This window comes from Onychomys torridus, chromosome 17 (assembly GCF_903995425.1).
Source record: "Onychomys torridus chromosome 17, mOncTor1.1, whole genome shotgun sequence".
Lineage (NCBI taxonomy): Eukaryota > Metazoa > Chordata > Mammalia > Rodentia > Cricetidae > Onychomys > Onychomys torridus.
This window is the reverse complement of record NC_050459.1, coordinates 38,728,962-38,755,929: the sequence shown is the minus strand read 5'-3', so window position 1 is coordinate 38,755,929 and position 26,968 is coordinate 38,728,962. Positions and strand designations below refer to the sequence as shown.

General features: G+C 40.4%; 1 protein-coding gene across 1 annotated transcript; it reads left to right on the top strand.

Annotated features, from left to right (window-relative positions):
• The first annotated feature begins 6,408 nt into the window (after positions 1-6,408).
• Klkb1 (kallikrein B1) lies at positions 6,409-26,896 on the top strand. The gene is made up of 12 exons (XM_036166842.1): positions 6,409-6,482; positions 8,451-8,557; positions 11,880-12,039; positions 12,443-12,552; positions 17,830-17,989; positions 18,724-18,833; positions 19,332-19,494; positions 19,583-19,695; positions 19,838-20,006; positions 22,599-22,774; positions 23,855-23,950; positions 26,868-26,896. The coding sequence occupies exons 1-12, from the start codon at positions 6,409-6,411 to the stop codon at positions 26,894-26,896; spliced, it is 1,467 nt and encodes a 488-aa protein (XP_036022735.1).
• The last annotated feature ends 72 nt before the right edge of the window (positions 26,897-26,968 follow it).

The following is a 26,968-nucleotide window of genomic DNA, read 5'->3' as shown; positions in this document are numbered from 1 at the left end:
TGAACTCACAGAGATCTAGATGGATCGCTGCCTCCAGAATGGTAGGGTTAAAGGTGTGTGTGCCACCATTTTCTGGCCTCTATGTCTATCCAGCAGCTGTTCTGTTCTCTGACCCCGGAAAAGTTTATTAGGGTGCACAATATATTGGGGGACACAATATCACCACATTAGAATTATATGTGTGAGGCTAAGTTTGAATTTTGAGTCCACAGAAAATAACCTGGCATCAGGGTACATTGGGATTATATTGATAGTCAAGTCCATAAGGTTCATGCCTGGATCCTTGGTTCAGTTGAGCCAGAATCCTATAGTTGAGGACTGTCTTAAAATGCTGACTTTGAAACTAACCTGGAAACTGAGCTTTTAGTGGCCATGCTTATATCCTTAAGCTTATGGGCATGGATTTGCCCCTGAATCTACAATAACTGTTCTGGAAAATGTCCCACTGGAGTGGGCCTGCCCGGTGGCTGAGCCTACAATTACCGTCTTGGAGCCTGGGTCTGCAGGGGCTGGCCTAATACTGGAGTTTCCCAGAATGGGCTTGGTGCTAGGACCTGTGAAAAGTGATGTTTGTGTCGCTCTTCTTTATCCATGCAGAGCACATCTCTGTGCTGTGCTGCCCAGGCTTGGTGGCAAGATGTCATGGTTAATGTGAAACTTCTAACATTCCTCAGTATATCTTTGTGTGAGTCTACATTCTCACCAGGTGCTGTAACCCATCATCTGGATTCCTCAGTACTTGGGAAGGCATTGCTGTGTGTGGAGAACTGTTCACATGGATTCTTCTGCAAAGGGAAGCATGTTAGAAACTCCAGCTCTGTCATTGTGTTTATACAACCTCCTGGAATCGTTGACATATTAAGTAGCTGAACCTGGACTGGGATGTTCAGGGATTGTATTGACAGGTTAAACAGTTGAAACTGATGCCAGAAGCCCAGTGTCAACACTGAAGCCAAGCAAATACTGCCTGCAGCGCCATATTCAGAGAGTTTGCAGACTGACTCCCTCCCCTCCACAGCCATAGAGGCAACTGTCCGTCCAGGTAGCCACTTTCTCTTATTCTGATCACCTCCTGTGTCACTTTTTTTTTAGTAGAACTATTTCTGCATGAAAGAAAAAGTCTATCGGTGTAATTCACTAATTTTCTGAAAATCTAGAAGGAATTGTTTTTCTTTGTAATAGTATTTAAACATACAGTATTTGAAAATCAAGAATGAGTTTTTGATTGGTTTAAAATTTTTAAGTTGGCTCAAATATTTTCAAAGATTTCCTTTATGTAGAGATTGTGGGTGATATTATTGTCCTTATTTATAATAATTTTGCATAAATTAATAAAAGTAATAAGTGTTTTAATTATTTTTATTAGCTCTCTTTACAAAATTAGTAGAAATAAAATCTTTAAAGTTAATAATAAATACGCTAATTGTAATAACAATGTATAATTGCAATAACAATAACTATAGTAATAGTAGTCCAAAGGTCTCAATTTATAATCTTGGGAAGCATAAAAAAATATTTTAATTTTTTATTTATAAAATATTACCTCCAAATCCTCATTCTGGTGATTGTGTGCATGGTTTAAAATTTAGACATTTACCAAAAATGCAAATTCTATACTAAATTAAATTGTATATTAAATGCATGGTAAATATGTTCTAAACTTAGCAGTTGCAAAATATTTTTTTTCTTTCCTAGAATGATTTTATTCAACCAAGTGGGTTATTTCATTTCCTTGTTTGCTACAGTGTCCTGTGGTAAGTATTAGCTATAGCAGTTAAAAAAAGGTATGTGAGAGAGGAATAGTTATGCAAAATATTCCACTCCTGGAGAAAGCCTTTATCCATACAGTTTGGGGGAAGGAGGCAGCTGCTGATAGCTCAAGGCAAGAACTTCTCTTTAGCTGCATTGCCCCAAATGCACATGACAGGGGGTGGGGCTCAGAGACAGCAGGCTCTTGATGCATTTGTTAGCAGACATTCCCATTTAGAGATTACTCTCTGGCAGAACCCCACCCCCACCCTCCATACTTGTTTTTGTTATCAGTCTTAAAAAACAAACAAACAAACAAAAAACAACAAAAAAAAAACAAAAAACAAAAGACCTCTACCTGAAAGACACCGTTCAGTGATTGAGTCCAATCCAAGTATCTGATGAGTATATGGTATTTTTAATATAAGGCATAGGGAGCTCTTTCTGAACTGAAGGTACTTGCTTTAGATTTAACTAGTGTATTGTCCCTTTGGTAGTCTGAATGGAGACCTTTCAGCACTAGGTGTCAGTGTTCTTTCTTTCTCTGTGTATTCCATTAGACTTTAGAGAATAAGAAGGACCCTGAACACCCTCTCTCAATGGTCGTAATAGAATGGTCTGTTATACAATGAAAGGCGGCTTCTGAGTCAAGGGTGACATACAATATGGCCACACCACAAGGATTGTTTTCTTGACTCTCAAGTATTTGGCAAGGTAAAGAGCTCTGAAGAAGGCTTATCCTTGTAAAGAGAAGTCATTCCTTTAGGAAAACAAAAAAACAAAAACACTTTTTCTTCCCTATCTGCTAATTATGCCTCCCTCTGTCTGTCCATCAACCCTACCTGCTCTTCTATGTCACAAGTATTGCCATATTCAAACCAATCAAACACAGAGGAGTACTAGCTGGAGAAGTTATGAACCATAGCTAAGAGAAAAAAAATGACTTAAAAATTGCGATCATGGTTAGGGAAATTAGAGATGAAAATACATACAATACTTGAAAATGAGTATTTTATGTAGTCCCAAAGTGTGAAATAACCATTGCTAAATTATTTCTCTAGTTTTTCATATTTTTCTATATGAATCTATTTTTATAAGTGTTATAAATGACTTAATAATAACTTTAACATGCCTTTGTTATTTATAGCTAATGTTAATCTAAACATTTTTGTTATCCATTCCTCTTTGTGGTATTTTGTGTGTACATGCATTCAATTTATAAATTAAATTTTTGGAAATAAAAAGTTTGATATAAAGGTGTAAATACTTTTGAAGGTTTATGGCACACATTATGGGATTGTCTTCCAGAAAGACATTCTCTGTTTGGTTTTCCACACAAGCATATGAGAGTGCTCAACTGTCCCACTTAGGACAGTACTAATAGGTTTCTGTTGCTTTGTAGTCTGACCTAGAGTCAGCTTCCTGCAGTGTCCAGATTTCTACCTGAGAAACCATCTCCAGGTGTTGGTCCACATGGTCCTGGAGATGCTATGTCTGCTCCTGATGCTCAGGCTAGAGCTTTTGACTCAGCCAGACCAGAGCCAGGAGCTTCAGACAGTGTTGGTGTGATGACCTAACCAAAGCTTGTCTTGTAACAGGCTTTTCATAGGCTTCTAGGGAGAAATTCAGATTTATTCTTATTTCCAACTTGACTTGAGCTTCTGGGCCTGCTGCTATTGTGTATCTTGAGACCAACATACCTCAACCATGTCTCTCTCATTCTCAATTGGTTGCCTCTTATTCTTTTATTATTCTTGTTACATATACATTTATACGTACACAAAAGTGTATAAATACAACTTGCTGAGTTTGTTTTGCTTGTGTGTATATGGTTTGTGTATATATGTGTATATTGGGCAACCAACGAGTGGGCTCATCTCTGGGAGAGGCTGATTCTTTTTTTTTTTTTTTTTGGTTTTTTGAGACAGGGTTTCTCTGTAGCTTTGGAGCCTGTCCTGGACTAGCTCTGTAGACCAGGCTGGCCTCGAACCTGACTCTGCCTCCCAAGTGCTGGGATTACAGGCATGCGCCACCACCGCCCATGCATGGCTGATTCTTCTACTCCCAGAAATCATTAGTTTCCCGTAGTTAGTTCTTTGTCTAAGAGTGGGACCCCATGAAACTTTCCCCCTTTCATGTTCCATGCCCATTGGTATTGCCGTTGTTCTGGTCTTGTTTACGTAGCCATTTCTTATTTCACAGAAGATTTTCTGGCATTCTAGCTATCATAATCTGTCTGTGCCCTCTTTCATTATGTCCCCTGAGTCATCGATTCAGGAGATGTGCTGTAGATGTAGCCACTGGGGCTGGGCTCCCCACAATATGTTGACCTCTGCATTGTGTTAAGTTGTGGTTTTTTGTGATGGTCTCCATTTGCTATAAAAAGAGGCCTTTATGATGAGGGATGGAGCTCCACTTATGTAGGGAAGGTGGTTCCTGCACCGCTGTCAGTTTTCATGTGCTTATAGTCATTTATGTTCCTTTGGTAAATTATCTCTTCATATCTGACATTTAATTGTTAAAATGTTCTAACATTCATATCTGTCTACACACACACACACACACACACACACACACACACACACACACACACGCATGCGCGCCACAGAGCGTGTGTGGAGATGAACAGAAGCTGGCTCTGTCCTTTCACTCCGGGCATTCTGGGGGTGAGACTCAAGTAACTAGGGTTGAGAATAAGCACTAGCTCCTGAGCCTTCTCTCTGCCACTCACCCAGAATTTTTAAAGTTAAGATGCTTTCCTTTCATAATTGATGGTATTTTCCTGTTTCTTTTTTGACCATGTAATTTTTTAATATGACTAAATAACATGCCCAATGTCCATGGATATGGGTCAACCTGAAAACTGAAAAATGTGATCATTGTAGATCATGTAAGTTACTAGGCTCTGAACAAACAACACTGTCGTCATCACATCATCATTGTCATCATCATCATCATCATCATCATCTTCATCATCATCATCATCACTGTTACCAGCTAAGGAGGATGAACAATTCTATAATTGCAACATTTCTAGCTACTCTTCTTCATTGGCTGAGTCACATGTTAATTTACCAAGACTCAACTGCAGGATAGGGACTTTCAGGCTATCACTGGTTACAGATTGTGTTTTTGTATGTGTCTGTGCAATGGGATGGCAGAGGAGTGTTTGTTCAATAATTATGAAACACTACCACATTAAAAACAAGTCTCTTTATAGCTACTGTTACCACTGGGCCTACTACTTAGCAAGGTGTTGTGCAAATGGGACAGCTCAGGATGTACACTTGGGAACACATATTCCCAGGAGCATCTACCCAGGAAAATCTGCTCTTTCCAAATATAAACCTGACCCAAGAGGTAGGCATGGAAACACCTCTCTGATAAGAAAAGAAACAATATTGCCAGTTTGACTCATCGAAATGGGACTCAGAAGCAGGATCCCCACACAGATAGAACACTGAAAATCTTAAATCTTCAGTGCTTAATGAACTACATGTTGTTGAGATACCTGTTCTTTGAAAAACAATGGTATCATAGATACCTAAAGGGAGATGGACAAGTTGCCACTGGAGTACTGCATGATTAATGAAAACCTGACTGGTGAACATGGACAGGCTACCTAAGGTGGAAAAGTCAGTAAAAGATTTGAGTTGAATATCTTCAGGTAAATTAAATCAATTGGAGACAGTTCTCTAATGATATGTGGGGTGCAGAATACCATACATAATAGAGCAAAAACAATATATGTTCCAGTCTATTTTCAAGTTAGCTTACAAATACACTTTCAGTTTTGCTTTTTATGTGAAAGATATTTATTTAGACTTTTCTTCCTTTTTATTGAAAATAGATTCTTTTCTTATACAATATATCCTGATTATAGTTTCCCTTCCCTCTCCTCCTCTCACTTCCTTCCCACCTCGCATCTTCTCCAGATCGACTCCATCTCTGCCTCTCATTAAAAAAGAATAGGCTTTTAAGAGATACCAACCAAATGCAACAAAATAAAAAAAAAAAATAAGATAGGACAAAAGCCACCATATCCAGGCTGGACAAGGCAAACCAACAGAAGGAAAAGAGCCCCAAGAGAAGGTGCAAGTATCAGAGACCCACTCACTCACACACTCAGAAGTCCCATAGAAATACTAAACTGAAAGCTATAATATATGTGTAGAGGGCCTGGTGCAGACCCCTGTAGACCTTCTGCATGCTGCTGCAGTCTCTAGGAATTCATAAAAACCTTGCTCACTTGACTCAGAGGGCCTGTTCTGAACCTGATGGATGTTTTCCATTCCTTTGGGCTCTTAGATGCTGTATCTCAATGGGGATAATTTATGTACAAATTATTACATAGGTAATAAAATCAAATTTTATACATAAGTGTCCATAAGATGATTTAAAATAGCATGCAGTACTGTTCAAATTATTGTCATAATGTCTCATTTTACCTCTGTATTATAATGACCTTTGGGTAGTCATTGGGATAAATACAAAAGAATAACAAAACAGATGCATTTCTATTAAAACTGTCACACTTTCCCCAAATCTACTTTTAATGGTTTTGTCATAGGATGCCTGAATCAGTTGTATAAAAACAGCTTCTTCCGAGGTGGGGATGTAGCTGCCATATACACCCCAGATGCCCATTACTGTCAGAAGATGTGCACATTTCACCCCAGGTGCCTGCTCTTCAGCTTCCTCTCAGTGAGTTCGACCAATGATCCAGATAAAAGGTAAGAGGTGATGGTTTTATCATTACTCGATTAGACATTTCTGAAACTGCTTCCAGTATGCAAAAATGATGTCGTATTTCTCAGAGTGTTCAAAGACCATTTTCATCCAAAGCTCCTAGACTCAGTCTTCCCAAAGCAGACTACTAGACTACTGAACACGGAGACAGACATTCTAAACATCCACAGGACTTGTTCACAGTAGTAGGAGGCAGTGACGCTCTAGCCAAGGCCTGAAGAAAGAGCATGTAACAAGAAAGGGTCCTTCCTCTAGAGGATAGTTGTTGAGATGTGAGATGAACACCCATGGTGGGCACGAACACACAAGCTGCCTCATAAGTGACGTGCATTAACAGCCTCTCCGAAAGCCCAGGTACATTTGGTCAGCTGTGGGCCACTTCTGTGTGGCTTCTTCCCACAGTGTCCCTTCTTTCTCCTGCAGGGTGCTGGGTCTTCCTCTCAGCTGCAGGTCTCACACATGACAGTAAGATATGTGCCAGGCAAGGTGGCAGTTTTGGCCAAGACAACATTAGTTATGTCAAGCTGTATCCTATCAAAGTGTTTTTGCATAAACCTTGCCTCATGGCGAGTTTATGTATGTAAAGAAATAATTCCATATGCAGGTCAAAAATCATCTCTAAGCAACAGTAGTATATTGGCTTGGATTTTTTTAATCTACTTATAACTACAATTGAATTTTTAGTAAGAAAAATTTCTAATAAAGAATATTTTTTGTTGATTTATTAAGGAAAAAAAGGGTCCCTCCTCATACTGTAATATTTAGCCCTTCTTGTTTACCTTTCAACATGTTATACTGTCCCCACATGTACATTTGTTTATGTATATAAGTATATTGGCTAGGTTCTGAATATGAGTGAGAACATGAGAGTTTTTTTCTTTTTGAGATTATATGACTCCACTTAATATTAGACACTCAAAGTCCATCTTTTTTCTTCAGCATTGGGTAGCCTTCCATTATATATTTTCTGTCTTGTTTATTATTTATTATACATTAACTTAAATTTATTATAAATTATGCAAATAACACAATCACACAGCCAACTTAACCAGACCCAGAGACTATACAACTCAGAGAGCTTCTGTCCAGTTACAGTAACCATTTGAAAATAAAGCTACAGAACTTCACAGGGGATTTTATTCTTTAACTATCAAATATATATTTTATTCACTTATGTGTTACCTGTCTGGTAAAAGGTGAAAATTTTACCTGCATAGAGAAATATATTTAGTTGTTTGACTTGTTACTATATTTATGAGTAGCAAAGTTGAGAAAATATAAACCAGGAGTTTTGTTGATAATAGATCTAGTAGGCACAGCTCAATGTTACCTGTAGTAAGCCAGTTTGAACGTTTAGAATGTGGAAGTGCGTGTGTGTGTGTGTGTGTGTGTGTGTGTGTGTGTGTGTGTGTGTGTGTGTATTATTAGCTGGTAATTTTGATAAGTGCAAGTATTAGAAATATAGTTGGAAATTTCATCTTAATTTTCTTTCATTTGATCAACAGCTAAAATGCCAATTTTTGCTTCTGTTTCTGTACCCATAACTTTCATTTTTATTCTATCCAAATTTAGGAATTAGAAATTTGACACTCATTTTCTAATCCCTACATACTAACTTAAATAAAAAACACAAACTGCACGTGAGATTACTGTATTAAATACTGAACTAGGTTCTAGGAGTCTTATAAATAGTAAAATAAACAAAGTTGATATTGAAGATAGAAAATTTCTCCCATTAGAAGGAAACTATCAGGCATCAATAAACAAGATGAATATCACATAGAGACCCAGCTCATGGGGGATTCAAGCTTTTTAAAGCAAATTCAAATACTTATAAAAATAATCACCACTTTAGAAAATGTAGACATTTCAGGTAGGAGAATTCTAAGTTTATGGTCAGCTTGCAACCCCTTTAAAAATATTTTTTTTTAAAAGTATCTTTTTAAAAACAGGTTTGGTTGCTTCATGAAAGACAGCATTACAGGAACCTTGCCAAGACTGCACCGGATGGGTGCCATTTCTGGTCGCTCTTTAAAGCAGTGTCCTCATCAAATAAGTGGTAAGATGTGGAATTTTTCAAGAGAATTTGAGTTAATAAGACTCTAACTCACAGTAGCTTTTGCTCAAAGTCTGTACTATCATGGACTTTTAGAAGAGAAGACTAAGACAAACAGTAGAAATGGAGCAGCATCTTGGTCACATGAAGGGGTTACACATATCTTGATAATGTTCTTGTCTTTATCAGTTACAACCTTAATGGGCCTCTGTTATCCAAGGTGCTCACACACAGTGTAAGATTTGGAGAAAATGAATATGTACTCCAAACAGCATACCTTCCCTGTTTCCAGAAAAGACTTTCCAAATAAGACTCAGGGGACCTCTCATCCCCAAGTTCATTTCTGGGTGATTTGTGGCTCCCACCAGAATTGATCCTGCCCTTTCCAGCTCAAAGGTCATTTGGCAATGTCTAGAGATATTTCAGAGCCTTACAACTGGAGGAAATGGTACTCTATGGTTATGGCTGGAGTTGGTGCAACATGTCTACCAGGCACAGAGCAGTAAGCTACAACCTAGAACTATCTGGCCACCATGAGGCCATTGATAAGACAATGGTTTTCAACCTTCCTAATTCTGTGACCCTTTAATACAGTACCTCTCATTGTGAAGACCCCCACAACCATAAAATTATTTTTGTTGCTATTTTATAACTGTAATTTTGCTACTATTGTGAATCGTGAAGTAAATATCTGTGTTTTCTGATGGACTTCAGCTACCCCTGTGAAAGGACCATTCAACCCCCAAACAGCTGGTTTAAGAAATCTTATTGTTTGTCCTTCAGCTCAGACTGAAGGATTGCGTTCCGTCAATCATGCTAAGCATACCATTTCTTACAAGGAATGTGAATGCTAGGTAGGATGTCAGAGAGCTTTATTTATGACACCCGTTGCAACTGATGTCCTAGGAAACAATTTCTATGCCATCTTAGAAGTTAAATACAAAGAAGACACTTCTCTAACATGACAGGGACTCTGATGAGAAAGCGAAAGTGCCAAAAAGAGTGAGGTGGTGTGTTTGGAGAATCTTAAGAACGGCCTGGATTATGCTGTTTTGTCCTTATACAGTTCATCCTGTCCGTTCAAATTTCCAGTGTTCTTCTTTTACCCCAATTTCACACAGCCTGAGTCTGCAACTTGAATTTTAGGTAATTAATGGAGGCTGACAATGGCTTAGCTATAAATACTCCTTCACTGGTATAATAGCTACAGTTAACCTGAAGCAAAATGCTTTTTCCGTCTTACACAATCCAACCCATATACATTATTTGATGAAATTTTATATATTACAATTGTGGCCAATAATACAATTTAAAGAAATAGGAATATCATGCCTTTTCCATAGTTACTTAGTTGTCATTTTTCCTCCAGCTTCATCTTCCTCACTGACTTTGGCTCTAAAGTTCCTTTCTAACTTTCTCCCAAATATCTTCAAGTTAACAAGTGGTCTTAGGCTGGGCGGTCGGTGGTGGTGGTGGTGGTGGCGGCGGCGGCGGCGGCGGCGGTGGCGGCGGCACACGCCTTTATTCCCAGCACTCGGGAGGCAGAGGCAGGCAGATCACTATGAGTTCAAGGCCAGCCTGGTCTATAGAGTGAGATCCAGGACAGCTAGGGCTACACAGAGAAACTTTATCCCTGGGCCAAAAAAAGGTTAAAACGTGGTCTCAGAAAGCAATTTTTAATCAAAATTATTGAGAGGCATGCTTAAAATTGACAGATAATCATTAAGAACATGTTTTTTATTGGTTGTTTTTATTTGTGACTACCTCATCCCAACCCTTAGCCCATTTCCTTTCTTATTTGCAGCAAATTTAAAGGAATCTTATTCTATGGTTTACAGATTCCTGCCCTGTATGAACCTCTGAGGGTGTTCAGTGCTCCCCTATACCCTATCACAATGCTTCTATATTAGTCAGTATATACATACTGTCTCCATGTATAAATTAATTTTATGATTCTTAGAAATTTGCAGTTATATACAATAGAATATTGTTTGTGCTAGTACGCACACACACACACTGCTAATCTAATTAAGTTGTCTGAATTAACTATATTTTTGACATATGATATAAACTTGAAAGGCCCTTTCCAGATGGCTAAAGTCCCTTCAAAATTTCAATGAAAAGGATTCTTAAATAGAATTGAAAAAAGTTGTAAACACTGGTGTGCTAGCACAGGGCTATAATCCCAACACTAGGGAGGGACAGGTAAAGACCATTTCAAGTTCAAAATCATCCTGGTCTGAAATGGGAGTTTGCCACATCCAGCATGGCTTGGGTCCGAGAAAACTGACAAAGGGTATCAAGGGAATAAGAAAGGACAGACACACAGACCAACATGCAGTAGGAGAGAGTGCTAAGCGTTGTAAGCATTGAACCCCCAAACCCCAGAGTGATTATTATGCATAGGCGGGTAACTAGTCTCAGAGGGAGGTCTCCAAAGGCAGCCAGTCTCTCCTCTTGAGCTGTAAACATCCTGGAGGAGGAAGGTGAAGTTGCTCGGGTTTTTTTTTTTTTTTTGCACACACTGGTCAGTTGTTCCTGAAGACTAGTGTTTAGACCCGGGGAAGGCTTTGCCAATTTCCCATGGGTCTGAGGCATTGACCCTTCACATGGCCGTGCCCATGTCAGTAGACTTTATCTGCTCCTTACACGTTGACTCAGGGCTTCCTCTGATTGCCACAGGAGTTCCAAACCAGCCAGGTCTACAAGGCATGAAGGGGTAAGGGGCCAAGTGTGATGGTAATGGTAGTGGTGGAATTTAAGAAAATGTTAAAGCAAGAAGGGAAATGGTTTCATCAGGCATGTAAACAAATTCCCACAGTCCGTGAAAGATTTAGCACAGCTGTCAGCGGTGAGACCTGCAGTCACAAATCACAATCAGACCTGAGGAGGTGAAGAGAGATACAGGTCATGTTTTCGGTTTTTGATCCAGAAGTTAAAGGTACACCAGTGTGTCAAATACTTCAAGTCTCTGGCCCACACTACCTATCAGGACTCCTGTTATCGCCTTGTTTATTTCTCAGTACCACTGGTAACTTCTGTGAAACTGTATTGTTGCATACACCTTGCAGGGTAGGAAAGTGAAATAACCTGCTTTTATGCTGGTACGATAGGGGTCGGGTAAACACACTGGGGTGTGCAAATGTCCAGCAGGGTCTGATAATTTAGATATGCAGCAAGAATTCTAAATCCTGCTCTTACTAGGGAAGTCACCAAAAAATGGGATACTGGCCTTCCAAATGGCTCTGGCTGAAGGGCAGTTTAGTCTGTGTCTAGAAAGAAATTTGGCTGAATGTCTCAGATGTCTCCGTGTGTTTCTTTGCAGCTTGCCACCGAGACACATATGAAGGACTTGATATGAGAGGATCCAACTTCAATATCTCTAAGACCAACAGTGTCGAAGAATGCCAGAAGCTATGCACAAATGATATTCACTGCCAATTTTTCACATACGCTACCGATGCATTTCATAGGCCCGAGTACCGGTGAGTGAGGCTGAATGGTTCCTTGTGAAACACACCAGGATTCAACAGCATCCTTCATGAAAAAGACAAGTCTGCTTCTCCTCCAGCTAAAGTGCAAAGGGGATGTAGTTCTGAGCGTTTCCCTCATTTACATACTAATTTCAATGGTATCCTCCCCGCCCCCCCAAAAAACCCCAGTAAACTTCAAAGATACTCATAGGCTGTATATGGAATGAAGGCATAGCGTCAATGATGTCTGCCACCCCATTTGCTCCCTAAACTGTCCTTTGCTGAAGGGAAGAGTGTCTATTGATTAATAATGGCCCAACCATGCACCACTGTGGCTATCATTTCAATAGCAAATATAGTCCATCCAATTGCATGCACCTTGAGGACCATAACAACGTCTTTTGTTGACATCCAGGAACACCTGTCTGCTAAAGCGCAGCTCCAGTGGGACACCCACCGGTATAAAGACACTGGATAACCTGGTATCTGGATTCTCACTGAAGCCCTGCGCACTTTCAGAGATTGGTAATTAGATGAGGACTCTTCTACTGTGACTGTGGTGTGCTAAATAAGGGAGTCCTGAAACAGCCATGGGCCACTCTCAGGGACTTGGGGATGTGATGGATTTTGGCCAAAGGGTTTATATAGATGTGATTATAAGGAAAAACTTGGAAATAAGAATTATTCAAGCCGGACGGTGGTGGCACACACCTTTAATCCCAACACTCGGGAGGCAGAGCCAGGTGGATCTCTGAGTTCGAGGCCAGCCTGGGCTACCAAGTGAGTTCCCAGAAAGGCACAAAGCTACACAAAGAAACCCTGTCTCGAAAAAGCAAAAAAAAAAAAAAAAAAAAAATTATTCTAGATTACAAGAATGTGTCCTATGGGGTCTCAAGGGTCCTTATTTGATAAAGTGGGAAACAGAGGGGTCTAAGTCAGAGACAGAAACACTTAATAGACTTACATTGCTGCCTTTAAAGGTGAAAGAGTTCTAAAGCAAAGGAATGCCATGACCTGTAGGAATTAAAAAGTACACAGAACAGGTCTCCCAACATGCCCTTCCAAAGGAACAGAGCCAAGTCAACCTTCTGCCTCTTTGTCTTTTCTTTTTCTCAACATATCCTCTCCATGCTGTACCATTCGGTCGGCTCAAATTTGTTAACTATTTAGTTTTAATACCCATTTTTTTCTAGTTTTTGAGCACTTGACTACAGGAGATGGGGCTCTTTATACATGGGCTTTGTTCTGTACCTCATGCTTGTCTTAGACTGCTTATCTGCGGCTGTAGCTGAATGCCGGATGGCTGGGAAATATCTCAAGAAAATGAAACTCTTCTGATGACTCAGCAGACTGGAAAGCTACAAACAGGGTGGCCACATCTGGCAAGGACTGTTGTGAGTCTGGGGTCGTTCAGAGAATCATCCACAGTCTGACTCAAGTGCTGGTTTTAGTTAATTAGAGGCTACAAAAAGAAAAGAAAAGAAAAGGAAGGAAGGAAGGAGGGAAGGAAGGAAGGAAAAGACTGGCTAGGATCAAACCACAGAGAGTTCTCTAGGCCCGGCTATTGTTAGATAAAGGCAAAAACCACAGAGTTATAATTTTGGGGAAGCCAAATTAACATATATCCTGTCTGGGTGCTGGCAAGGCTCGGGTTTTGTAGCAGACATCCAGCAGGCCTCAGTCATCCAAGAAAGCAAGCATTTCATATAAAAGCAGAACACAGCAGTTAGCCTGTTTTATCTTACGACCTTATGGGAATAGCTGAGACACTGAAATATTTTGTAACAATCAGCAATTTTTTTTTTTTTAATTATAGAATAGCCCAATGGCTCCAGGAAGTGGTCCATCTTTGGCCAGCTGACAGGGTACATTCAAGGTAGTAACTTCCTCATGGCTTATACAAGTTAAAAACAATAATGTTCACCATCACAGGACCTTATGCTGCATGACAGCATGGTAGAAAAATGCAGGTCAAGCGAGCATGCATGGAAGATACAGAATGCAAGAGGAAGCCCTGGTTTAAAACAACCTGCCCTTGTGGTAACTGATCTAGTTCCGTGGAGCAGGAACTCACTGGTGTAAGAAAGGCATTAGCCAATTCATGCGGCTATGACTTCAGGACTTCCCACTAGGCTGCATCTCCCAAACTGGAGAACCAGAGACACCGGGAGTTTTTGCTGGGGGCAAACCTCTCCAGCCTTAGCAGCACACAGCTGCAAGTATTTTTTATGCACAGGGAAGAACCGACAAGATTCTTATGTCCTGCCTCCAGCCTATCACAGGTGCTACCCACAACCTCACATGCCCAGGCTCAGCTTGCCTTGTACTAGCTTTTTTGCGTTGCAATGAGTTCCCACATTTCTTCAGTCTGATTAATTGTCCTTCACTGGGTGATAAAAATCCTGGCTATTTCAGGAAATGACCTTTATTTATTTATTTATTTATTTATTTATTTTAAGAGGCAGGGCTTTTCACATCTCTTGCATGCCAACCAAAGCCACAGGAAGGCTGTCTCTGGGCCTAATTCATAAGTCATGGGTGGCTTTTAGTGATTACCACACCCTAGTCTTTAATTTTATCAACAATGCATTCAGCTTTATGGATGACAAAGGGTAGTTCCTGGGGTCAAACTGTATGTTAAGGTCACATAGCAGACCTACCACAAGACGAGTCACACAAATCTCCTACGTCCTCCTTTCTTTGAAATGTCTAGCCTCTTACCTCACAATTCAAAATGAACTGTTTCCTTCGTGGATTTCAAAAGCTTTGGAGATAACCACATCTCCCGTTAGTGAGTTGATGCTCTTTGCAATTCTAATTGAGAGAGTCTTTCCATATTAATGTCTTGGTATCACCAATGTGGGGCATTTACCCACCAACCCCACAGCTCCCCAGAGTTGTCTTGAGTATGAGCAGCAGGAAATATTAGATACAAGGATTGATAGTGCGGAGATAACAGATAGAAAATAAAGGACAGCCTCTGGAGGGCCTGGAACCTTTTCCAACAGGCCCAGACTGTCTCTGCCCCAGGGTATTTATAGAGATGCCAAGGGGTGGAGCAAAAGACCTCCTCCCCCAGCACAGCCAAGTGCAGACCATCTCAGACACCTGCACTCAGGCCCATGGTCCTAATCATCATCTATGCGGACCTGCTGGGTAAAGCCATGAGGAACCTGAAAACGGGCTCCCACACCCAAAGACAGTTATTTCCACAGCATGAGGTAGATGCCAGGTCACAGAATCACCAGGACTCATTGCTTCTCCCTCTCCTCCCCCCTCTCCTGTTCTTCTTCCTCCTCCTCCTCTTCTTTTTCCTCCTTTCCCTCTGTCTCCCCCCCACCATTTCCTCCATCTCTCTTCCTCTGCTTTTCTTTAGACACATGGTCTCAAGGGGAGGGTGGCTAACACTAGGCAAAGCCAGGGGCAGGTCAAATAAACTCAGGGCCTGGGAGGGGAATTTTCCAGGGAGCTTCCAGTCAAGTCAAGTAATGGCCCTTGTCTGGGAACGGTAGACTGTGGCTTTGGAGGGGGCTCCACCCACCGACTGGTTGGTTTTCTAGGTCTCCTGGGGAGGAGCCAGGAATGTAAGGAGAGTTAAACCCCACACAGCCCTTGCTGAAGTTTGGCCATTTTTCTGTCCCTGGATTGCATGTCCCTTTGGCTAAATTCCAAAAATGGTGGTTTGGTTCATTTTGCCAGTATTTATCATAGTTATAGAAAAGAAGGGTTCTGGGCATTTTTATTCTCCCACTCTCACTAACTAACATTCCATAACACTTTTAATAACCATAGTGTCCTAATTAGGGTTGTTACTATTGTGAGGAAACACCATGACCAAAGCAACTTGCAGGGAGGAAAGGGTTTATTTCAGCTTACACTTCCAGGTAACAATCCATCCCTGGGGGAAGTAAGAGCAGGAACCCGAACAGGGCAGGAACCTGGAGGCAGGAGCTGATGCAGAGACTGTGGAGGAGAGCTACTTACTGGCTTGCTCATCATGGCTCACTCAGGCTGCTTTCTTATAGAACTCAGAACCACCAGCTCAGGGATGGTACCACTCACAATGGGCTGGACCCTCCCTCATCAATCACTAACTCTAACAATGCTCTACAGGCTTGCCTGATCTTATGGAGGCATTTTCTCAATAGAGGCTCCCTCCTCTCTGTCGACTCCAGCTTGTGTCAAATTGACAGAAAACTGGCCAGCACACACAGTTAACAACCTACCTTTCGAATGAAAATACTCTTTGAGATACAAGATGCCCATCTTGCCTGGTTCTGATTCCACATTTTGTGTGGAACAGTAGAAAGCTGGAGCACAGCCCAAGAGGGCCACCAGGATGACAGAACATCTAGAAATAATGGAAAATTTAGAAATGAACAAAGGAAGATGTTAAATATGTTCAACTTGAAAAGGAGTCTAGATGACTACCTTAACTTTTGATGAAGTTTATTCTTCAGTTTTGAAAGGCTGTCTTTAGGGAATGGGTTTGTACACAATTCCACAGATAAGATAAGACTTTGTAGAAACTAAGTTTTAAAAGTCCCCAGCATCTCCAGTGGTGCAGAAAAGAAATTGAATTTGTTATGAGGTGACATACTCCTTTTCAACTACCAATGTCTTATAAAAGTTGCAGGATGATCTGCCAGGGATATCTTAGATGGAGGATGGAGGATGCAGTTGTAGGTTGGCGTGGAAATCTACATTCTCTCCCAGTGCCAAGGGTTTTCATGTATTTGCTTTTATTATTATTATTATTATTATTATTATAATTGTTGTTGTTGTTGTTATTAATTTGCATAGTTGAGTCTAGCTCCCTAGGCTGCTCAAATGGATGTATTATGAGAAGTGCACTCTTTTGATCCAACTATATTAAGTACTGTCCTATCATTGTGCTTAAGTTTCTATACTATACTACTACCATGGAGTCAACTTGATTTTTACATGCTATCAAATTGAGTAGATCATGTAAACAGCACAAATAAAAGTCTATGAGAAAAAATATGTAATGGGAATGAATGAAGCTTTGCTCTTCTACTATCTAATGGCATTTCTGTTAGCTCCTCAGAATCTGTGTTAATCTCTTCTTATTGAAATACTGCTCATAATACTCAGAGACAAAACACAAGACAGCGTGTTCTCAAGGCTTAGTTGGGACCAGTTTAAGGGAAACACAAGTCACCTAAACATCTTGGATTAGAAATGAGGGAGGTACTGGAAGCATCCATTGGCTTATTCTGCTTCTCTAGTGTGGGGATTTGTCTCTGGAGTGAGAACAAGTTTGCTTTTGTCCAAAGAACAAACTACAGATTTGCAGATAATTTCATAGGCAATTTATTTTCCCCTTTTACTGAAAATAGATCCCCCCCCCACCTAATATATCCTGATTACACTTTTCCCTCCCTTACTTCTCCCAGTCCCTCCCCACCTCCCCTCCCATCCAGATCCACTCCTTTTCTTTCATCAAAAAACCAATAGGCTTCTGAGGGATAATAACAAAATAAAAAAAAGGAAACAAAAACTAACACGTCGGAATTGAGCAAAACAAACAGAAGGCACAAGATTCAAGAATCCCATAAAACAGTAAACCTGCAAGCTTTAATATATACTCGGAGGATCTCTAGCAGACCTGTGTGGACACTGTGCATGCTGCTGCAGTCTCTCAACAGGCAGTTTTAAACAATTTTAAAGGGATTCTTAGCGCTGCGGATACTCAGTTGTCATTACCTTAGTTACTGTGTAAAGCTTAAGCAAATTCAGCCTTGTGTCACTGAGGAGTGTTTTTCATCGGTGAGTTCACAGGTTGCCCCATGAATATGTTCCAGCATTTCGCCTTTGCAGACCTAGATGTGGGCCAGGTCATGACCCCTGACGTGTTCGTGTGTCGTACCATCTGCACCTTCCACCCTTCCTGCCTCTTCTTCACATTCTATACGAACGAACGGCAGGTAGAATCCCAGAGGTGAGTGTGAGCCGGCATGCTGGCTCCCAAGCCTTTTCCTTTCCTCGCAGAGGGCTTGCAAGAGCCTTGCCCGTTTCCCTAACAGCGCTGGAGCCTGTAGTTTAAGTGGGTGTTCTTCTGCCGGGTGCAAGTTACTCCAGAGATGAGCAGATTCATCTGCATACCTTCCCTTCCGTAAAACAAACATACCATGGAGTCAAACTACAGCAGCCCAGGGATCAGGCAGCTTTCTTACCAGCATTAGGGTTTGGGGTTGGCTTAAGAGCTGCTCATTCAGTCTGCCCCTTCATCTCGTGAGAAATCAGAGCCCTGCTTATTTTGATCTGGAGTCTAGTCTGACCTCTTCACCTTTAGACAACTTTCCGTTTCCTTTATGTGCAACATGGGACCCCAAAGACGGGTGTGTGTGGATGTAATACCGCAGGCAGCTTAAATCCAAACACTTTGTTCTCTGGTGCCTTTTCTTTTTTCTTTTTCTAATTAGAAGGTGGAATTTTATCCTCTCTCCTCTTTTCATGTTGTCTGTACCTACTAGTTTTTGCTGGAGGGAGAAGTGACTCTATTTACATTTAATCCCTGTGGTATTTTGGAGTTTTGCAATCTGATTGACTGAAGAGAGTTTCTCAGAATACAATTTTCAGAGTTGCATTTTAATAAAAAGAAATGGGAGTTGCTTTCATATATATCTAATGCCTTGAATGCTCTTTTTTCTCTTTCTCACTTGTTTTTAATAGGAATGTTTGCTTTCTTAAGATGTCTAAAAGTGGTGCTCCAAGTCCCTCTATTCCTCAAGAAAATGCTATCTCCGGATACAGTCTCTTCACCTGCAGAAAAGCTCGCCCTGGTAATGACGTGTGTCCTAGTGTGCCTCTTGGATGCTGTAATAAATACCATGACCAAAAGCAAGTTAGGGAAGAAGAGAGTTTGTGTTGCAGAAACAGAGATAGGAACTGAAGCAGAGACTATGGGGAAATGCTGCTTTGGGGCTTGCTCCTATGATGGGCTCAGTGACCTTAAAAAAAAAAAAAAAAAAAATCCAGGACCATCTACCCAAAGGTGGCACGACCTTCAGTGGGCTGGGCCCTTCTCTATCAATCCTTAATCCAGAAAATGTCCCACAGACATGCTCACAAGTCTGTCTGATGGAGACAATTCTTCAATTGATGTCCCCTCTTTTCAGGGGGTTCTATTTTGTGTCAAATTGACAAATACTAATGGCCAAGAGGAGGGACAGAATGTGGGATAAGAGTTGATGAAACTATTCTCAAGACACTGGAAACTTTGTTACTCTGGCTCCTTTCCTGTCTCATTATCTGTCCTTTGATGTTTGTGCATGATGCAGAACCCTGCCACTTCAAACTTTACTCTGGAGTTGACTTTGGAGGGGAAGAACTGAATGTGACCTTCGTGCAAGGAGCGAATGTGTGCCAAGAGACTTGTACAAAGACAATTCGCTGTCAGTTCTTCACTTACTCATTACTTCCAGATGACTGCAAGGTGGAGGGGTAAGGGGACATTTCTTTGATAATTGGCAAGATCGTTATTTTATGGTCTAACCTGCAGGTTTGATTTTATTCTGTTCATTTTGTCCAGGTGTAAATGTTCCTTAAGGTTATCCACTGATGGCTCTCCAACTAGGATCACCTACAGCACAGATAGGAGTTCTGGTTATTCTTTGAGATTGTGTAAAGCTGTGGACAGCCCTAGTGAGTAAAACTCATTTGTTAAGGAACTGTGTGGAAGTCTGGGTTGTGGGGACTGATGCCTTGGTCTTACGTGATGGGGCTGTTGAATGGAGGGGATGCTGATTTGTGTCCAGTGCTGACCACACATCTCAAAACTTTTTAGTCTGCACAACAAAAACAAACGCACGGATTGTGGGAGGAACAAACTCCTCTTTAGGGGAGTGGCCATGGCAGGTCAGCTTGCAGGTGAAGCTGGAATCTCAGAATCATCTGTGTGGAGGGACCATCATTGGACAACAGTGGATCCTGACAGCTGCCCATTGTTTTGATGGGTAAGTTTTTAGATCCCTCTTGGGTGTGTGTGTGTGGGTGTGTACATGTGTACATTTTTACTTTTGCATACACATGTGGAGGTCAACCCCAGGTATCTTCCTACCTATATTGTTTTATGTTGTGGTATATTTTATTATTATTATTATTATTATTGTTGTTGTTGTTTTGGTTTTTCGAGACAGGATTTCTCTATGTAGCCCTGGCTGTCCTAGATCTCACTCTGTAGACCAGGCTAGCCTTGAACTCACAGAGATCCGCCTGCCTCTGCCTCCCGAGTACTGGGATTAAAGGCGTGCTCCGCCGCCGCCGCCGCCGCCGCCGCCGCCGCCACCACCACCACCACCACCCGGCATAGTATATTATTTTAACTAGGCAAAGATGTGTTACATTTGTTTATGCTGCAGAATATTTAACTGTGTAAAGGTGTGTTGCTTTTGTTTATGCTGCATTTAATTATGAAAGGATGTGTTGCATTTGTTTCACCTGGCCTTCCTAAGGCATCTGATTGGTTTAATAAAAAGCTGAACAGCCAATAGCTAGGCAGGAGAAAGGCTAAGTGGGGCTGGCATGTAGAGAGAATAAGTAGGAAAAGAAATCTAGGCTTGAGAGAAGAAGGAGGAGAGAACAAGGGTCACATCCAGGGCAAGAAGCCAGACACACTCCAGCCAGGCAGACATAGAGAAACAGTGGAAATAAGATATACAGAAGTAAGAAAGGTAAGAAGCCCTGAGGCAAAACACAGATGAAGAGAAACAGGTCAATTTAAGAGAGCTAGCCAAAAAAGTGCCTAAGCTAGGCCGAACAATCATAACTAATAATATGTCTCTGTGTCATCGTTTGGGAGCTGGTTGGTGGCCCAAAAGAAAAAGCCTGGTACATTTGTCCATCTTATTTGTTGAGAGAGAGCTTCTCACTGAACCCTTTTGACTAGACTGGCTGGACAGCAAGTCTGGGGATCTGCCTGTCTCTGTCTCCAGGCATATGATTGGCCCGAGTTGTGTGCTGGGACCTGCACTTGGGTCCTCATGATGGAAAAGCAAGTCCTTTGCCCACCAAGCCATCTACCTCCTTGGCTCTGATATATTTGTTTTGATCATGATAAAAGTTTCCAAATCTTTGCCTAAAAAGTATAATTTTAAATATAGGTTGTATATCTTTTAATTTAAAATTCAAAAGATGGGTGGGTAGATTTTAAGCAACAGAATGTTTTTAATTCAGTCTCCTACCAGGGCTTATTTTACTCAGTATGGCTACTTGATAGCTCTGATTTAATGAAACCAAATGCTTTCAGGATTGGTAAACTGAACTTGATTTTCCCACAGCTTCTTGGAGACGGTCAGAAGCATTCCCATATTTTTACTTGTAATAAGCATGAAGTAATTACAAGGGAAAAATGTACATTTTGAGTATTCTCAACCACAGCATCTTGCACTGTGAACTGTAAACCTATATGGACTCGGTGAAACTCAATATGGGAGTTTTAAACAATTTTAGCAACAGTAAAAGGTCCGTGAATGTACAGTGACCAAAGTTAATTCAAAATTAAACACACACGACAAACCCAAGCCCTTCAGCAGTCCTATCCATGCAGCGTCACGTGACTCCACTGCAGCCTTTCTTCCTAAAGCACAAGGTAGTTATTTTGCACTGTGCATTCTGTTGTGCCATGCAGTACCAACAGACGGTACCCTAAACCCAGCTAGACTGAAGATTATTTGATGTTGTGAATCACAGTGTGTATTCTGTGTGCACCGGGCTTTCTGCTCTTACAGAAATGTAACAGTTTAGTTACAAAGAACAAAAACTTAAAAATGTTTCCTGTCACAGTGTGCTTCGGATTGTATAGTGTTAGGCTTTGGTTTTAAATATGGTTGTTTGAACTGATGACTTGAGTTTTATTTAAAAAAAAATAAACTCACTGAATAAACTTTGGCTTGGGTATTGGATAGAATTTCCCAAAACTTCTTAATGGTCCTAAATGTATGTCTGCCATTTGGTACTACATATTTATGTGAAGTGACATTCTCAGCATTGTCAATTACAAAATTAAAATATTAAGGAAGTCTTAAAGTCATTGAAGATGTTCTCTGTCTTTTAATATCAAATACTCAGACATGTTTTAATTATTTATGTGAAAATAAGCACATTTATTCCATTATTATGTGAATTTGCTTACATCATTAATAAATGATAAAACTATATGTACACCAAAGAATTGTTATGAAGTAAGTTTTTTTATGATACACAATCAGTAAATGTTTAATATGTGTATCTGCTTCATACAGTCTCTCTCTCTCTCTCTCTCTCTCTCTCTCACACACACACACACACACACACACACACACACACACACACACACACACCAAAAACCAAAAACCAAGACGAGTCTAAAATAAAAGTTTAAGAGGTCTTATTACAAACTAAATCTTTAGCGATCCAATACTAGGTGGTGATAAATTGTAAGAAGGAAGAAGTAGGTCACATGGAATATTTTCTTTCTTCTTCTTTTTTCTCCCCACAAGAAAAAGTACTGATAAAAATGAACAAGGCACAATGCCAATGCTACTTTGGTTTTCATTTTTCTCTTCTAGGATCCCCTACCCAGACGTGTGGCGTATTTATGGCGGGATTCTTTATCTGTCAGAGATTACAAAAGAAACGCCTTTCTCAAGAATACAAGAACTCATTAAACATCAAAAATATAAAATCTCAGAAGGCAATTACGATATCGCCCTAATAAAGCTTCAGACGCCCTTGAATTACACTGGTATGCAGCACATTGAAGGGAAAACCACACAACTGAATTATATCAGTGTCAATTCCCACTTCAGGTTGAATGAGAAAACAGATCTGCAGCAATTGTCTTTGTTTTCTGGTTGGTGGGGTTGAGGGAAAGAGGAGGCTGCCTGGGAAGTCAAGATTCTATGAACTGCCACACAATCACGGCTGCTTAAGGGGCAAGAAATCTCAATTACTTTCTGGGGTGGAATGGAACTGTGTGTATGGTAACAACACAGCAGGTATAGGGAAGGTTTTGCCATCTGAGGACATTGCACATCTTTTCACAAGATTGGTAGAATTACCTACCGCTGCTTGGGCTTAGGAACATAGAACTATGTGAAAGCAAGAGGTACTAGATGTTAATTGCTAAGAATACACGGGGCAGACAATGAGGGGCATGGAGCATGTAACTGACTTTGCAGGCACACTGCTCCCCAGAAACTGAATGCCTCCCAACACCATTAACTGCAGGTGTCTGTTAACAACTCTGTAACCTCAGACAGCTCACCCTCCCTCCTTCCACCTATAATATCTTCTGTAGGTGTGCTGATCCCCTCACTGCTCCGTTGTAATAATCAAGCTAGGTATTCAATTCAAGCACTGGGACTGTGTGGCTAATTTTACTCTGAATTCTGCCGCAGTATATATTAAAACACAAGAAAGTAGATAGTTTTCCAATAAATTTTGGTGGAAGAGTTCCCCTCTCCTGGGGAAGTTTCATGCCAGAAAACCATACAAAAAATGTGAGGATTTCCTTGGAGCATGGGCTTTAGAAGTTGATGTCTGGAGGGCCATTCTTTTTACTCTTTAGTTTCAGTGGTGAGTTTCATTATGTTTCATGCGTGGACACAGTGTATTTTGATTGTAGTCATCTCCCTTCACTTTCTCTTGTCCTTTCTTGTTCTTCATCCCGACTGGCCCCAGAAGGCTCATTCTTGCTGTGTTGCTTCATGTAAAAAAAAAAAAAAAAAAAAAAAAAGAATAAGGGAAAAGATAGAGATTAATTTTTGAAGTCAATATTTATGGCTTTAATTAATCCAAATCTATTCATGAAATTTCCTTCCAGAATTCCAAAAGCCAATATGCCTGCCTTCCAAAGATGACAGAAATACAATTTACACCAACTGTTGGGTGACTGGATGGGGCTACAGGAAGGAGCAAGGTACAGCCTGACATTTGAAATGTCCCTGTCTTAAATGTTAAAGTCCATGGAGTAGGTCAGCTCCTCCACCATCCCTACTCATGATCTTTGTGTTTATTCCAAAATATTGGTCCTCTGATTCCCAAGAATATGATTTTTTTTTTTGCGTTAAAAACCGGTGAGCTCATGCTTTAAGCATCTTAACTCATAATAGACATTATATGTTCATGACTCTGCATAACAGACTGTGACCCTGTGGTGCTATCAGGTCCAGGTCAGCCCATTGGGTCCCAGCACTCATAGTGTCCCTGTTTACCATGCTCTCCCTTGGAATCAATAGCCAAGGTGCCAGCATCACTCTTTAAGGATAGTTCTTAATATTTGTTTTAATGTATTCTTTCGATATGATAAATCTACCTTTTTCTCTAATGATAGTGTTAAATGCTTAGGTAAACACACAGATTCATAAAGAAGGACAACTAGATTACAGTACAATTACTGGTATTTATTAACAGAATTTAACATAGTGATAAGCATATGTTTTTTTTTTATTTTGTTTTTTTGTTTTTTTGAGACAGGGATTCTCTGTGTAGCTTTGGTGCCTGTCCTAGATCTCACTCTGTAGACCAAGGTAGCCTCAAACTCACAGAGATCCTCCTGGCTCTGCCTCCTGCATGCTGAGATTAAAGGCGTGCACCACCATTGCCCAGCACATATGTCTTTATTAATGTACCCGCATGTCAAATTGTTTTAATATTTGCCATAATGTTGAAATAGTAATGGGCATAAATGATGTTTTCATTTCTGTCTTAACTACAATGTAATTCAAAGTATCTGTGACTCTTACTGCTAATAGTACCATATTCCTGCCTTTGTTGTCTGTATTTACAACTGAGGGGGTTGTTCAGCTTTACTTGTAAAGCAGTCAAAAGAGAGGTGAGTTTTTCTCTGTTCTTTCCTCTGAGTTTATGGATGCACCAACTGTTTGTGTGGACCTGAGGTCAAGAGTTCCTGTGTGTTGAGACTTGAACTATTTTTATAGAAATAAGCATGCTTCCTTTCTAGAATAAGTGCCAGATAAACACTATTAGACATGTTTGTGTCATGTTTACAAAAAGAGATGATTGGCTGTGTCTTCTCCATGTTTCCTAAACCAGTCAGGTTGGATTCAATTAATTCACTATGTTGATCTGGCTACATATATATGGACACCATATACATATACATAGATATGGGAATATAGACATAGGAAGAAATTAAGTTATCTGCAAGTGTATCATTTGTCATGGAACTTTGTTTATATAAAGAACACAATACTTCTCTGCTGTCAAATGTTTGGGATTTACTTCCACAAATTATATATATATTTGGTATGTGGAGCTGAGGATCAAACCCAGAGCCTTGCACTTGCTAGGCAAGCACTCTACCACTGAGCTAAATCCCCAACCCCAAATTTTATATTTTTAATTACAATTTAAATTTATAAAACAAAGAAAGGCAAGAACATCCAGGCATTTGTATTAAAAGTGCAAATATATGAAGGAACTTTTTTTCTGAAAGGCTGTTGAGACAGTGTTAATCCTGAGAAAAACCAGTTCCATCATTTTGAGCCAAATTTGAAGCAAGTTTTATTTAAATATTAAATACTGAGCTGGATGAACTTCAGTCAGGACCATTCCCTGGAATTTCCCACCTGTGTGGCCCCAAGACACATCTTTTTGGGACGTATAAGACAAACCCATTGGGTCACTGTACTTTCCCATGAGGCTTTGTTATTTTTCAAGAACTACAACTCCCATCATCCTAGGAAATTACCCTATGTTTGGGCTGGTGGGGCTTACAGATTACCTTAGGGTATTACAGCAGGAGGAAGGCAGAGTTCATAGAAAACAAGTCTGTGGTAGCTTGGCTTATAGGCCTGCTGAAATACTTCATTAGAAGGAAGCCAACACAGATTGCTCCCTCTCCTCCCTGTCCCTCTCTCTCTTCCTCCTCCTCCTCCACTCCTCTCCTTTCACCTCTTCCCCTTTTCTGTCCCCTTCCCTCTCATTGTTAATGTATGTATAAGTCTACCTCTTTGACATTCACTGACAAGTTTTTGATCACACTATGACCTCCATGAAGAGTGGACCACCTTGACTTCCTTTAAAATTCCAGTCTTATTTCCCCATTTATTGTATTTTCTGTCTTTAAAGGTCTATCTTGATTGCTTTGTAGGTGAAATCCAAGATACTCTACAAAAGGCAGCTATTCCTTTGGTACCCAATGAAGAATGCCAGAAAAAATACCGAGATTATGTTATAACCAAGCAGATGATCTGTGCCGGCTACAGAGAAGGCGGGATAGATGCTTGTAAGGTAATGTATTAGACCGTGAACAAACACATCATAGTTCACTGGAGACAGTTCATTCAAAAGCAACTTTCCAACATTACATTTCACTAGTTTTTGTTTTGAAATTCAGAGTTAAATGATCTGAAGACTTTATCCTCATAAATAACCTTTAACAAATTAAACATAATAATGCATATCATTACATTACTTCATACATTACATTACTTATAATAGGTATATCAGTCAGTATATGTATTGACTATGACTGGCATGTCACAATCAGTACAGCTACATGCCTTATTTAAGGACATTTTTACGAGTCATGGTTATGTTAAAATACAAGAAAAGTAGATGTATTTGAACTTTGGGTAAAAATGCTAAAATTGTCAGGTTTATCTGAGTGGGGGGGAATAAGTTGGCCTTGTAACCACACACTTATTTTGTTCATGGCTGAAGGGGTACAAGGAATTTGAGGAGCTACAGGTGTGTTGTGCAAAGTATGACTGAAAAATGTTAAAAGACACTTGTCTTTGAATAAAGGGCTCTTTATCTGAATCACTGTTATAACTCTCTACCACTGTATTTTTCTACCCACTGTGACCTAGGGAGATTCTGGTGGCCCCTTAGTTTGTAAACACAATGGAATGTGGCAGTTGGTGGGTATCACCAGTTGGGGTGAAGGCTGTGCCCGCAAGGAACAACCAGG